Consider the following 15051-nt stretch of genomic DNA (forward strand, 5'->3'; position numbering starts at 1 on the left):
ACGACAGGGTTCATTCAGGTGCACATGAAGATTTATTGCACTGAAACACAGCAAAACAATTCAGTGTTACTGGCGGCTTCCATTGTAATAACTGGCCTGCGTTACTTTTGTGTCATTACGTGTAATGGCCATGTATTAATCAGCCCTTAACACACAGAGAAAATGACCAGTAAACAATAGACAACATAACATGTACTGGCTGGTCTATTTCCTATAACTTTAACTGACACCAGCTAACTGTTTCCTTTCACCTTACTCATGGAACAACACGGTTACAGAGATTAATGCAGGAGGCTAACATGACTTAGCTAGCGCACAAATGTTACTAGCATTACCCACAGATAACGTGAAACAACTCCCTTATTCGCTCACATCAAACACCATATAAACAAGAATTACACTCCAAACATGTTAAATAAGTATCAACTTTACATAAATGTATGTAGTTCTCGTATATTGCTCTCACCTGAAACACAGCAAAACAATTCAGTGTTACTGGCGGCTTCCATTGTAATAACTGGCCTGCGTTACTTTTGTGAAGGATTATTTTGCCAGTTACCCGTTTGGCTGAGCCGCCACTGCCACCTACTGGCGAAACTAAATATCGCCCTAACTTCACATCAGGTGGGAGCAAATGAGCTTTTCGCTCTGTGTTATGATGCAAACTATTGTCACAACAAAGATGATGGGGGGTGGGCACGAACACATAAGGAACACATCTGAGACTTGTTCTTAATGCTCAAAATACTCAGGGTGCCACATATGCACATACTTTAGCAGTGCCAAGCTAAATTGGCACTTCCCTTTGTTGGACTAATCACAGTTGGCCATAATACTAAACTATATTTAACCTAAATATATGGGTCCTGTGATTTGAGTATGCAGGTTAACTGCTTAATACAGTGACTCCACTATATAAAGACTTCATTGTGAGTATGCATAGTATATATGAGTATATATGTGTAAGGAAGAGGACTCCCTTACTATATTTAGGGCCCGAGCACCGAGAGTGCGAAGGCCCTATTGTATCTGCTCCGTTTCTTCTTATTATTATTCAGGCAAAACAAGGGCCTTTTTGAGGGCCTAAACATGCTCAAAAACTCATGAAATTTTGCACACATGCCAGGTCTCGTGAAAAATTTTGTATTTTAATGGTTTTACATATGAGCACTGGGAAATGGCTCTAGAGCGCCACCTATGCTTTGTTAAATGCAGCCCTACAACCACATCGTTTGAGGTACATGTATGAAATTTGGCACACATGTGTATCATGCCCATTGATGCAAACCCAACAGGAAGTCCGCAATTTAGAAGTGAAGGTGACATTTTTGCTCTAATTTTGCCATTTCCATGCCTCGAACTTTTTCGAACTCCTCCTTGGAATTTGGTCGTATAAGCTTCATGTTTGGTCAGTGTCAACTACATACCTGGGCCATGTTAAATTGCGGAGCTTTTGAGTTTTCGTGATACGGTGTGGCGGTGGCGCCACGGCGAATTTCGATGACTCGCCATGAAAATCTTATTGCCTCTCATTCCCTCATACATTGTCCGATCTGGACCAAAGAGCACACATATGATAAGGCTCCACCCCTGAACATATTTCAACTGCCATATTTGACATCAAGGACAGCGCCACCTAGTTCCTACTACACTTACACTTTGGGGTACAGTATTGTGATGGGTGACATCTGCAGCCTCAAATTTCTCCAGGAAAGCCTTATGGAGTTGGTCTTGGGTTACAGTGAAAACTGTGACTTTTCGCGAAAGGGTGTGACCCCTGCAGCATGGCGAACTTTGATGTCTTGCCATGAAGAAACAAATTAGTATAACTCAATGAAATCCAGTCTGATCAGTACCAGACTTTACAGGCATGGTGTCAGACCCGCCCTGAATAGATTGATGTGCTCATTGTCAGGAATACGCAGAACGCCACCTAGTGGCAACAGGAAATGTCATGTCTTTCATTTTGTCGTACTGATTTTCACAGGTTCATCGTGGCCACCTCAAAAGCGGTGAATATCACCATCAGTTGCTCATGATGCTTCAGTGTGAAAATTGTGACTTTAAACTGAACGGCGCACCCTGGTGGCAACGCGGTTCACCGTGAACAATGAAGTGGCGTTTGAGGGGCTTGGAAAGTTTAAAAAGTCTTGAAATTTGGCACACACCTCCAATGGGACGAAGGCTTTGTTGTTATGTGATCACCTTCCTTGAATAGCGCAAAATGGCTCCACAGCGCCCCCTACAAACTTTCAAATCATCAGCCCCTGCTCTGTGTTTTATGTATGAGTCTGAAATCTGGGAAGGTTATAGGAGGGATCAAGATGTACAAAAAAAGTCTCTTGGAGCAAAATCCCAAATCCAACAGGAAGTCAGCCATTTTAAAATGAATGTGTAATTTTGGCGACATTTTCCCCTCTTTTCAGGCACCGTTCTTTGACGAACTCCTCCAAGGGATTTCATCAGATTGATGCAATTTCCTGTGTGTGGAATCTAAAGACCTTTGTGATGTTAAATTGCGAAGCTTTTTACGTTCAGGGAAACGGGGTGGTCATGGCGGCATGTGGAGTTTCAATCACTCGCCAAAAAGCAGTAATCTGCTGTCACTCGAAAACACAATGTCCAATCTCTCCCAAAGGTCGTAGGCATGATTAGACTCGAGCTCGGATATGTTTGTTATGCCATTTGTACATAATGGTTAGAGCGCCACCTAGTGGGATGACTATAATCCTGGTTGAATAAGATGAAATGTTAGCTGGTGGTTAAATGCATGAAATCCATCAATGTCACATCAGATCGGACATGCTGGTATTAGGTTTTGGGCGTGGCTCGACACGCCAGGGTGCGAGGGCCCTCATAACGCTGCTTGCAGCTTTAATTATATTATATTATCTGTATAGCACTTTAGAGCACACCTTTCACTTTATTAAAAGCACCTTATCAAGCACTTTATTTAGCACTGAACTTTAAGCATGGATTTGCACACAAGAAGTTTAAATATTTATTGACTATTTATTGGGAATTTTAAAATCAGTTGGTAGCCTTGTTTCACATCCTGCACAGCTGCTCCTCATCAAGGAATGTGGTGGTTGTCTGTCAGGAGAAAAGAATGGTGATTGAGATTTTGATTAAGGTTTACCAGTAAGGAAAACTAATGCAAATGTGTGTGTGATTACACACAATTTATGAAAGTAACTATGATTACATGTCTAGTGTATACAGGAATATATATGTCATAATAAAATCAACAAACCTCAACATGTAAAAACACTTTGAGTCATATGTTCAAATACCTTTGGTCCATTTAATAAGAAGGTGTCACATGTTAGGGAGCTGAAACTCCTAAACCCTTTATCCAATTTGAATGTGGATACCTGCACATGACAGCTGAGACCATACACATTTTGTCCATATTCATTATGTGTTTATGTGTGTATGTAAACTGTATTGAAATTTTGGATTTACAAAGTATGACAATTGCAAATACAGATGTCAGTATGACAGTACACAGCCAACTAACCTGTAACAATGTAGCCAAAACAGAACATGTGATCACAATCACTTTCTAGAAAACAAAACTGGTCTTTTTGCATGCTAACTTAAAGAGAATATAAAGAAACAGTGCAGAATATTATGGGAAACATAACCTGCACTAACCAAATGTCCATGATCTCAGCAGCACAAACTGCTGCTGAGATCATGTGCTGTGATAATAGCAACCTACGCTGGGCAGACCACAAACTGCTAAAGAGTAGAACAAGCTAGATGGATCCTTAATAATGCTGATGTTTTCAAAATGGCCACCATTGTTATTATTGTTATTATTATGATTTATAATATCATCATCATTATTATTATTCTTATTTTAACATGCCTTGTAATAATGTTTGTATAAACATTTTGACATGAGTTAGGACTGAATGTTTCATTATATCACATCACTCCATTAGGTGGGAGCCACACAGCACATAAATATATAAATATATATATAGGGGAATAATATTAACACTTTATTGAGAACTGAAAGTTACCTGAACATCTAAAATATTCAAGGGTAAGACAACTAAACCACATTGCACTTCCTGCAGAGAACAAAAGAACCACAGAGGAAGGACGTTCATGTCTAGTTTCAAAGGTGCTTTGTGTGCCAAACCACTGAACATAAAACAGTCATGCGAGCCCTTCTGTTTTTCAAGCGATTTTGAGATGTGAGTAAATCGCGTCTACTTTTATATTTATTGTCAACGTTATGCTTCCACGCTGGTCTCCAACCAACATGTTGCTGACAGGTTTTCGATATGTGTTCCTCTGTTTCATCTTCTACATTTCAGGTATGAGTAATTATTTATACATCCTTGTAAAAAGATACCTAAAAATAATTTACTTATTTACATTCTAAGGATAGAAAAAAACGACAGGTGATAAGACAATAAATCCGTTTGCTAATAAAAGTTTGTGTTAAAGGTGTTAATGGAGGAGAAACCAGGATCTGTGCTTTCAAAGGTTCATCAGTGGATCTGCACTGCTCACATCAACATCTGACTTCAAACAGAAAATGGTTCACTATACACTGGGATGGTTACAAGTATGTTCAGAGTGAGCTCTCTGTGGATGGACAACGTGTAACATACAACATGTCTGAAGAGAAAAACCCAACTTTAACCATCAATGATCTAAGAGAGAGTGATGCAAACGCTTACTGCTGTATGAAGACTGCAGAGAATCCAGGACGCTGTTGGTTCAACAGAATTACTCTCCAAGTTGTTGCAGGTACAGTGACTTTTACTTATTACTTACTTTCCAAATGACATCATTGTATAAGTTGTTCTCCATCATCCTCTCAGAGCTGCAGGTAAAGGTGATTCCTGCCACAGAGGGACAGACAGTAACACTGATGTGCAGCAGCAGCTGTCCTCTGACTGAAAAGCCTGCAGCCTACATCTGGTACAAGAACAGAGAGTTTCTCTATGAGGACTGGTCTCCCTGGTACCAAGAGCTGCTCAGCAGTGAGGAAGTCACATACTCCTGTGCTGTCAAAGGCTACGAGCATCTCAGAGCCCCTCAAGTCTCTGTGGGTGAGTCATGACTGTTGTTGCTACAGACTCTCCAGCTAAACCCTGTGAAAATGACCTCAGTACAAATATTTAACATATTTAACATTTTTGTTCAGATTCCATCACACAGACATGCTTCAGTCTCACTTATGCTTATGGAAACATGTGTTCTTATAAACAGACATCAGTGGATGAGCCGTGCTCCATCACATACCCCAGAGGTGAAGTTTATGTCATATTCATTTAACTAAATAATATATGATTAAATAAGTTGTGTGATTATATCAAATATAGTGACAAGAAGTTTGTTTATCCTTTCTCAACAGAGGTTTATGTTCAAAGAATTTCTTCCACTTCAGAGTTTGTCACACTGACCTGCAGCACCAGCTGTAATCTGACTGACCATCAAGCTGTCTACATGTGGTATCACAACAAAAGAAACTATCATGAGAATCAACATTTTTCAACTCATAACTCTTCAACAGACACATTCTCTTGTGCAGTTAAAGACCACAAACGTCTTCAATCTAAGGAAGCTTGTAAGTGTTAAATATATTTTGCCAACTAATAATGAAATACAAAAAAATCAAACAACTTTAAATCTTCCATTTATATTTCAGGTGTTCAGGATAAAAACTGCTGGAGAGTGAATTATGTCAGCAGGAGAATCTGTGCTCTGGAAGGATCTTCAGTCAACATCACAAGTGAATACTCACATCCTGATAACATGAAGCCAGAGTTCAAATGTTGGAGTAAAAAATGGAGAAAAGATAAAGTGGAAGTTGAAGAGCTGATTGAGGCTGCAGGTCATGTGGAGTATCAGGACAACATGAAGAACCAACACATCCTGACCATCAACAACCTGAAGAAGAATGATTCAGGAGGATACACATTCAGATTCAACAAAGATCATGAAGGATGGACACAGTCTGATCTGCCTGGAGTCTTTTTGATTGTCACAGGTAAATTTAAACTCCTCAGTCAGCAGACTTTACTCATTAATGTCTGAACAGGAGCAGAGGTGGAAGAAATATTCAGTTTGGGTGAAATTGGCAACATCACACTACAAATCATCATTACAAGGAAAAGGCCTGTATTTAAAACTGAATTCATACGTTTTCAGAAAAATTGCATTTAATATTGTAGAAAATAGTACTTATTATGCAGGAGAAATGCCTTTTACTTTCTATAAGATGTATTCACATGCCTGTTGCAATTTTCACTTTGGGTGTTTATGGTTCAGGTTTGATCAACCTGGATACTGTTATTTTGTTTGATCTACAGCTGTCATGTACAGCTGTGCAGCAGCCAAGGCAGGACCCAAACACAGGACTCAGAAACAATATAGGGGAATAAACCAAAGGAAGCAAACTTTATTTGCTGAATACGACTCGATCTAATACTGACTAACAGGATTGGGAAGGGGTCGGCAACCTGCGGCTCCGGAGCCGCATGCGGTTCTTTAGTCCTTTTAGTGCGGCTCTGCGTGGTTTGGGAAAATAAATTATTTTTTTAAGTAATTAGCTGAAGTGTATTTCATTAATGTTAGTTCTTTTTTTTAACTTGTAGTTCTAAATTGGAAGATTATTGTGATATTGAAATATAAATATAAAATTATATTCTATTATTTTTTGATTGCTCAAAATAAGCGTCACACTCGCGGGTGCCGCTCAGGTGCGACCGCCTCCCCTGCAGCGGCGCTGCAGACCACGCCCCGCCACACACATTAACCAGGTAAAATACATATTTAGGCTGAATTTTGTAAATATCTATTTTTCATCTTTTAGCAGCATAGTGCTTTTTTTCAAATTATTTTTTTAAAAGTCAGGTCAAGGCTCCAAAAGCCCAAAGGAGATATAAGGGTGGCGGCTGACAACAGTTTTTGTTTACTGGATCATTTTAGTTCAGTTGGGTGTCTTTCCTTTTGTTATATTTCCTTAAGAGTTCAAAATGTGTTAATTACATAAATAAAAAAGTAATTTTCTCTGTAGCACTTCATAGATTTAAGCAACACAGCTTAGTTGTTTACACAAAGCATACAGGTAAAATAACAATATATTCAGTGTTATCTTCATTTTAGACGTCAAAAAGTATTTGCAGCTCCCAGTGTTTTTGTTTGCGTGGAAATCATGTCCAAATGGCTCTTTGGGTGTTAAAGGTTCCTGACCCCTATGATGGGGGAAGCAAAACTGAACACAATGAACACAGGATGAGGGGCTGTCAAAATGAAACAGGAATTATGATAAACACAGGCTTGACATGGGGACCAGAGGGAAATAGTAATGGGGACATGACTGACTGTGGAAACAGAAGGGAAACACTTGGAACAACACATTGTCTGGATAATTGAACATGCTTTTTTAATTTATTTATTTTTTGTCAACATAAAGGTCTCATTTCAAAATATTTTCATATTTTAGTTTAATAGAAAAACATTTAAAGTCACATAAAAAAACAGTAGTGGAATACAAATATAAGTTTGCACAGAAAAAAAATAACACTCACCCTAAATTTTTGCTTTTAGAGCTGAGAGTGAAGATGAGTCCTTCTGCAGTGGTGACAGAGGGTCAGAGAGTTACACTGACCTGCAGTACCAGCTGTCCTCTGACTGACAACACAAACTACATTTGGTACTTGAACAGTCGACCTCTGACCCCGAGAGAGAACCAGAACAAACATCTGATCCTAGACCCAGTCAGCAGGGAGGATGCAGGAAGCTACTCCTGTGCTGTGAAAACCAACAAAGAGATCAGCTCTGCTCCAAAGACTCTCACTGTCCAAAGTATCACAGGAACATGGACACCAGCAGCTGCAGGAGTTTCTGCTGCTCTGCTGGTTTTAATACCTTTCATTGTCTGCTGGTGTGTTAGGTGAGCAAAAGTGTGATCTCATTCAGATCAATAGTATTCATCTGATATTGTTTTAGTTGTGTATATATACACATGTGTGTGTGTGTGTGTGTGTGTGTGTGTGTGTGTGTGTGTGTGTGTATGTGTGTGTGTGTGTGTGTGTGTGTATGTATATATATACATATATATATTTGCTCTTTTTTTTACAAATCAGAAAAAAGAGGATTTCAAACCAGCCTTCAAGAAGTGCAACACTGGGCAACAAACAGCAGGTACAAAACAAGACACAAACAATGCTGCTGAAATTGGAAAGAAAAATCCCCATTGTCAACCTTATTTTTTGTTCACATAACTCTATTCTATTTTACTTTTTTATTTATAATCATTATCATAATTAGCAATAATTATCATTTAATCAGGTATTTTAAGTATATATACATTTATTGTGGGCATGAATGTCAAAGCAATTTGGGGTTTTTAATGATTGATTTCAACTGTTGTTTTTCAAGCGTGGTATTATTGCAGGAATAAAGTGTTTTAATTAAGTTTATAAAACACCTAAGTGCATTTATTTTAGACTTTAGATTTTACAAACAGCTTCAAATAGATACATATCTCCCAATAATATTTGTTCAAATGTCCTTTAGCGGGTTGCAGCTTAGCCAGACATTTTTAGTAAAGATCAACAACAGTCTGGCATATTTCTGGTTGTATATTTGACTACTTATCTTTATATAAGTGGAATTCATCTTCATTTGTTGGATTCCTGTCGTGTTCCTGGCTTTTAAGCATACTCCACAAATTTCCAATAGGGTTGAGGCTGGGGCTTTGAAAAGGCTATAAAGCTTAATGTAAGGCTGCTTTATTTATAGCTCAATTTTTGTCTCATTTGATGACAAAATTGTTCTCCAGAAAAAAAAAATGGCGTTTAGATATGGGAAGCTACAATTTTCGGTTAAGCTTAAAGGGGTTAATTTTGAGGCAGGAGCTCTTTCTTGTCAGTATCCTCTGAGTCCATTACAGTGTAAAACATGTTTTCACTGTGGACAGTGTTCCAGCAGTTTCCAGGTTATGGCTGGCTTGATTTTTGGTGGTTTCTGGGTTATTCCTGAACATCCTAACTAATTTCCTCTCATCTGAGGGTGACAGTTTAGGTCTTCTTCGAGGCCTAGGCAAAGTGGTCACACATGAAAAAAATATACTTACACTTATATACAGCTGTTTGAAATGATGGTCTTGCTATCTGCAGTTGTTTAGAATTGGCTTCTGACACTTTTGTTTGATTGTTTTTATTTTTTATTTATTTTTTTCATTTTTAAAAATGGATGCTCTACAACTAGTCAACCCTGGAAAAAACAGCAGTTGAAAGCAGTCATCAAGAGCCTAACTTTACTGTGAAGTTCATCCCCGTTATGAATATATATAAACACAGCTTAAATGTACACTTTATTTATCTGAATTCAATCATTTTAATTTCATATTCATTTTATCAATGTATTTCTTTTTTCTTATTGCATTTTAATGAGCGACACAATCTACTTATCTATTTGTTTGTTCTACTTTACTTACTTATAATTGTTATAGCAAAGGAATTTCACAGATTTTATACTTTATATTTTGTCACCTCACAAACCTGCTGGTCAGAGTATCACCTGCAAATAAAGTAAAAATATTTAAATGAGGAGAAAAATGACCTATAACACAGTATGTTGTTTGTCTTCCTCCTCAGGTGAACCCTGATCCAATATATGAAAACATCCCAACTCATTATTGCAGAGTGCACCTACCTATGACCCACACAACTGATCTCTACTGCAATATTGACCCACTGCCTGCTCACTAAAGTAACTTTGTTACCATAGTGATTTAAAGGGCCCTTTTCTCTGATAGCTTCCACAACACAGCAGCGACACCACATTTGGTGGATCTGCCAGTGGTTTTCATACTCTGGAACATAAATTACAACAGAAATTGTTCTTGAACTTTTCCGTTATAAAATGTATGCTATTGAAACATATGTCACAACTGAAAGATGACGATCACAACAATTTGTGTTTGAGAACAGCTGAGTGACATTTTCTCAACATTTCTTTTATGCACCATATCCCAAAACCACGTGAAGTCACTTTTACATCCCTCATAGCTTTCCAAAGAAATTGTAATGACATTTACGGCAATAAATGTGGTTACTGTTTGAATTTGTCCTTGTGGTTTCATATGTGTTCTGACTGAGAAACACTGTCCTCTGAATACTGACAGACACTCTTCACTAAAAATCTAATCTTTACAAAACTAGTCATGTTATGATTAGCAAATAAGAGAACCACGTGACAAAATGTACGAGACAAGGAAGCAAAAGTGTCCAGTGCACAAACATAGAGCAAGACAGGGGGAGGCAACAGATGGAAACACAGGTGGGGGGAGATGACTAAAGCTACTCATACTGAAACCCACATGCCCTACATTACAGAGAGCTCATTTCTAAAACAGAGATAAAGAGAAAGCAAAGAGTCTAAACAGCAACTTAAACTTTAAAATGTGAAGTAAGAATTCAAGACTGCAACAAAGAGTCAAACAACAGGAACCATAAGAAATAAAGAAGGAAGTGATTTTGCTGCTGTTCAACTGTGTTTAGTTTGTAGTGGAAACTGCTGAAAACAACAGAGGAAGCAGAACTTTCTGCTGAAAAGAGTTGTAAAAGCTAAACTGCTTGCATTTGAAAGGGTACAGTGAAGATTATCGAGAAAGCTGAGCACATGCAAGCGGGCGAACACGTGTGGGATTCGAACTTTCGCCCCCGGGTCTCAAGGCGGCTGCTTATCCCACTGAGCCAAACCAGTTCTGATGCCAACCAAAGATATAATGACAAAAACAATTATCACTGATAAAAGGTGAAAAAGCTCAAAATTCTGCTGAAAAGAGCAGAAGAAACAGAAAATTGAGCTGAAAAGAGCGGAAGAGATTGAGATTTGTACTGAAAAGAAGTAAAAATTCTGCTGAAAAGAGGTGTAGCTGTGGCTACAATGTAGCTTGCCATCACCAGTGTGTGAACGTGTGTGTGAATGGGTGGATGACTGGTTGTGTAAAGCGCTTTGGGGTCCTTAGGGACTAGTAAAGCGCTATACACATATAAATACAGGCCATTTTAGCAGAAAGAGCAGAACAGTTGAAAATTTGAATGGTGAAAATCTGCTGAAAAATGAGGGAGTAGTTAACCAGCAATGGTCGGAGCAACTAGAATAAGGTAGAAGAATAAAGCTTATCTGACTACAATCAGATAAAGTCTAAATGTTGGTACAAAGAATCAGAATTCCACTTTTAAAGTCAAGAGAAATGCTGTGGGGGAAGCTGAACAGCTGACTGAGTTTGCAGATCATGTGGAGTATGATGATAGCAGGTTTAATATAAATTTATAAAAACTGTCTTGTCTACTCAGATGATTTCTCATCTTATGTATAAAAACAACTCGGCTCAATCAGCAGAGCAGGATCATTTCTACAAAATTTGCAGCTTTATAGACTTAGTTTAGTTTAAATAATTAAAGTCAATGTGTCCTATAGAGTAAAACATTTATAAGAATTGCATTAATATATATCCAGTGTGATGTTGAATACCTGCAGCAATACATCAGTTCTACACTATGTCTCTTTGTATCTGAAGAAATGATAGATAAATGAGGAAGTGATTGTGTTAAAGCTGAACGCAGTTTGTCTGCAGAAATACTCTGAATTTAACATTTCCTCTTAGATGGATGTTGATTGATTAATGCTTCTGATATTTTATCAAGTTAGATATGAGCAGTGGTAGTAATCAGGCCTTGAAAATATTCATATAGCCAACTTTTTCTGATTAGAAGTAAAAATCTGCAGCAGCCATGTTGTTGCCAGAAACTGGATGTTTGTTTATGGGTTTCATTCTGTGTCTCTCAGGAATAATTTGTTTCTCTTCATGACAAGTAAGTAATGATGTGTCAGGAATGTAGATGAAAGATGTAAAAAGTTCATTTCAGAAAACAGGAGATTCCCAGTTAACAGGATTTTTACTTGTTCTAGTGTTCTGAATTCTCCAGCGTATAAAAGCACCAGATTGTGATCCTTCTCACTGAAAAAAAGGCCACATTGGGTTTACTTGATTCAATAGTGGACATTGGTTGCACACAACTGTTTTGCTTAGGCAGAAACTTAAACAACCGAGTTAAATCAACACAACTTACTCATATTCAATAAACCTGTGCATTTTGTGTTGATAAAACGTGATTGAAACATGTTTAGATGAAGTAAGGTGAGCTTTTGGAATATTTTAATCCTTCGCAATGTTGTCATTTTATTTCAACACTATTCAATAACTTTTACCCCAATACTACTTGGTCACTTAAATACTACATGCTGTCTTCATATTACATAATGTTCAACAAAGTCTAGAGTCTGGTTAGCATAAAAATGAAATGGATCTACAACTTCCTCCTATCTTTATCCATGGTTGCAGAGGGGCTGGGGCATAACCCTGAAGTGATAGGTTACAGGAGGCAGGGTACACCCTGGACAGCTCACCAGTCTATCACATAGAGACAAACAACAATTTTCACTTACATTCATGGGTAATTTAGATTCACCAATTAACCTAACCTAACTCTTTTGACTTTTAACTGTGGGAGGAAACTAGAATACCTAGAGAGAAACCACTGCAAGTCAGATTGGGGATTTAAACCCAGGACCTTTTTACTGTGAGGCAACAGCACTAACCCCCATGCTACAAAGCCAGGCTTAACAAAAGTAGGAAAGCTATGATTTCAAGGCTTGATGCAGAATTTTTCGTATGTTTTTGTCCTTGACAGGTTAAACCACAATAAATAGAATAAATAGCGATAGCATACACGTGGTGTGTGTGTGTATCTGCCTCTTATAACTCCAGTGATTTTCCTGCAGTTTGAAATCTTTTGCAATCTTGTGAATTTCATGAGTCCAGCAACTAACCACTCTTACTAGATTGTGTCACGTCATCTGAACAAGTTGTTGAATTTCGTACAGATTCTTCATGATTTAGTTACGTTCAAGATAGAAACATGAAATTTTTGTGTTCAAATTACAAGTTAGACTTTTTTAATGTAACAACCACCCAATTTACTTTTTTCGGTATACCAAAAAAGTAGAGGTGGCTGCTCGACTTGACTGAGATGGATGCCTTCCTGAAACCACGATCCAAAGCGCACAAGACTGAAATCCCTTGCGGTGTCGCAAGATTCAACATCGCTATATTACTGACTTAGTTCACTCGAACATGATATGAACAATTTAATCTACCCTCTCTACATGTCATGTAGTTTCTACACTATATAGTTACACTTAACTTTAAAGCATAAGGCAATTGTGTTAAATACACGCAAGATGCTTACATAAATCCAAGAGATGACCAATCCCCTTTTTTTCAGTGTAACATGCTGTCATCACAGATTAGCACAGAAAAGAAAGTTAGCATAAATGTTCACCATGTTTTCTAATCACATGTTGTGTTAAAGGTGTTCAGGGAAAACAAAACAGCATCTGTGCCTTGAAAGGTTCATCAGTGAATCTGCCCTGCTCACATCAACATCCCACTGCAAGAAATGGCTGGTACACTGGACACGATACTGTCTCCAAGATAATGTTCTCAGTAGAGGAAACACATGTAAAGTACAGCATGTCAGCAGAGAGTAATTTCACTCTAACAATCAATAATCTGACAGAGAGAGATGGAAATTTTTACTGCTGCATTAAAACTGCTGACAGATCAAAGTGCCAACAAAGTGGAATTCATCTCCAAGTTACAGGTACAGTTCTTTTTACAAATGCATCATAAATGAATGAGTTTATGAATGATCAGTGTATTCATGTTGGTCATGTGACCTCTCAGAGCTGCAGGTAAAGGTGATTCCTGCCACAGAGGGACAGACAGTAACACTGATGTGCAGCAGCAGCTGTCCTCTGACTGAAAAGCCTGCAGCCTACATCTGGTACAAGAACAGAGAGTTTCTCTATGAGGACTGGTCTCCCTGGTACCAAGAGCTGCTCAGCAGTGAGGAAGCGATCACATACTCCTGTGCTGTCAAAGGCTACGAGCATCTCAGAGCCCCTGAAGTCTCTGTGGGTGAGTCATGATGGACACCTCCTCATCATGTTATGAGATGTTAAACACAAACACTTTACTCTTCAGACTCTAATGAATTTACTGGAAGTTGTTGGTTTTTCTCAGGTTCCATCACAGAGACCTGCTTCAGTGTGACCTATGCTAAAGGGAGAATGTGTTCTTCTCAGCAGACATCAGTGGACGAGTCCTGCTCCATCACATATCCCAGAGGTGAAGTTCTGGACAAACTGCACTTTGAAACTTCATTTTTATTTCTTAATTTATTTGACATGACAGAGATGAACTGGTGGAAAATGTGTTCATCATCTCCCAACAGAAATTCATGTCCAGAGGACTCCTGCTGAACACAGAGGTTACATCAGACTGACCTGTAACAGCAGCTGTTTTCTGACTGAGCCTCTGATTTCCTTTGTGTGGTATGAGACCAGAAAGCCTACAGTGCAGGAGGGAAAACAGATTCTAGTTTCCATCTCTCATCCAGACAGTTTGTCTTGTGCTGTAAAAGGTCTTGAGGATGTGCGCTCTGCTGACGTCTGTGAGTAAACTTATTGTCTCTCCACTTGGTACTTGGTATTGTTCTAATTCTGTGTTGTTGTTAGAATATCTGACCACAATAACAGAAACACTGTAAATTTTAATGCTACAATGATGACACATTAAACATCATTTTTAATTTCTGATAATGTTTTGATTTTTTTGAAACAGTCACAGATGTTGTTCTTTTGCATTTTTCGGCTGCCGTTGCAGGGTTTTGATTCATTATTGTATGAGATGTGAATCTCTGTTACGTTTGGCAATTGTCAGTGCTTATTCAGATGGGTTTTGTAATAATCAATTCACTGATCTTTTTTTTCCCTAAAGACAGCTCTTTTGAATCAGTAATATACTGTATATCTTATAGGTCCTGATAAAATATTTGCACAGAAATTGATTGAAAATTCCTAATCAAGGGAAATCATTTATGTCTGTGATAAAGTTGAGCTGTTTTGCCAGACAGTTATTAACTCTTTCTGTCTACTTCATCG

General features: G+C 38.2%; 1 protein-coding gene across 2 annotated transcripts in view; it reads left to right on the forward strand.

Moving 5' to 3' along the window:
* LOC113018274 (B-cell receptor CD22-like) overlaps window positions 1-15051 on the forward strand; it is a 93484-nt gene that overhangs the window by 36204 nt on the left and 42229 nt on the right. The window contains exons 1-4 of one of the 2 annotated variants that reach the window (XM_080303176.1): window positions 13423-13709; window positions 13793-14026; window positions 14132-14236; window positions 14343-14561. In XM_080303176.1, the coding sequence (XP_080159302.1) occupies window positions 13544-13709; window positions 13793-14026; window positions 14132-14236; window positions 14343-14561 (724 nt within the window). In that variant the 5' untranslated portion in view covers window positions 13423-13543. Of the gene's footprint in view, window positions 1-13422; window positions 13710-13792; window positions 14027-14131; window positions 14237-14342; window positions 14562-15051 lie in introns of those variants that run through there. The other variant, XM_080303177.1, reaches the window with a different exon arrangement.

Source organism: Astatotilapia calliptera, chromosome 6 (assembly GCF_964374335.1).
Source record: "Astatotilapia calliptera chromosome 6, fAstCal68.1, whole genome shotgun sequence".
NCBI classification, from domain to species: domain Eukaryota; kingdom Metazoa; phylum Chordata; class Actinopteri; order Cichliformes; family Cichlidae; genus Astatotilapia; species Astatotilapia calliptera.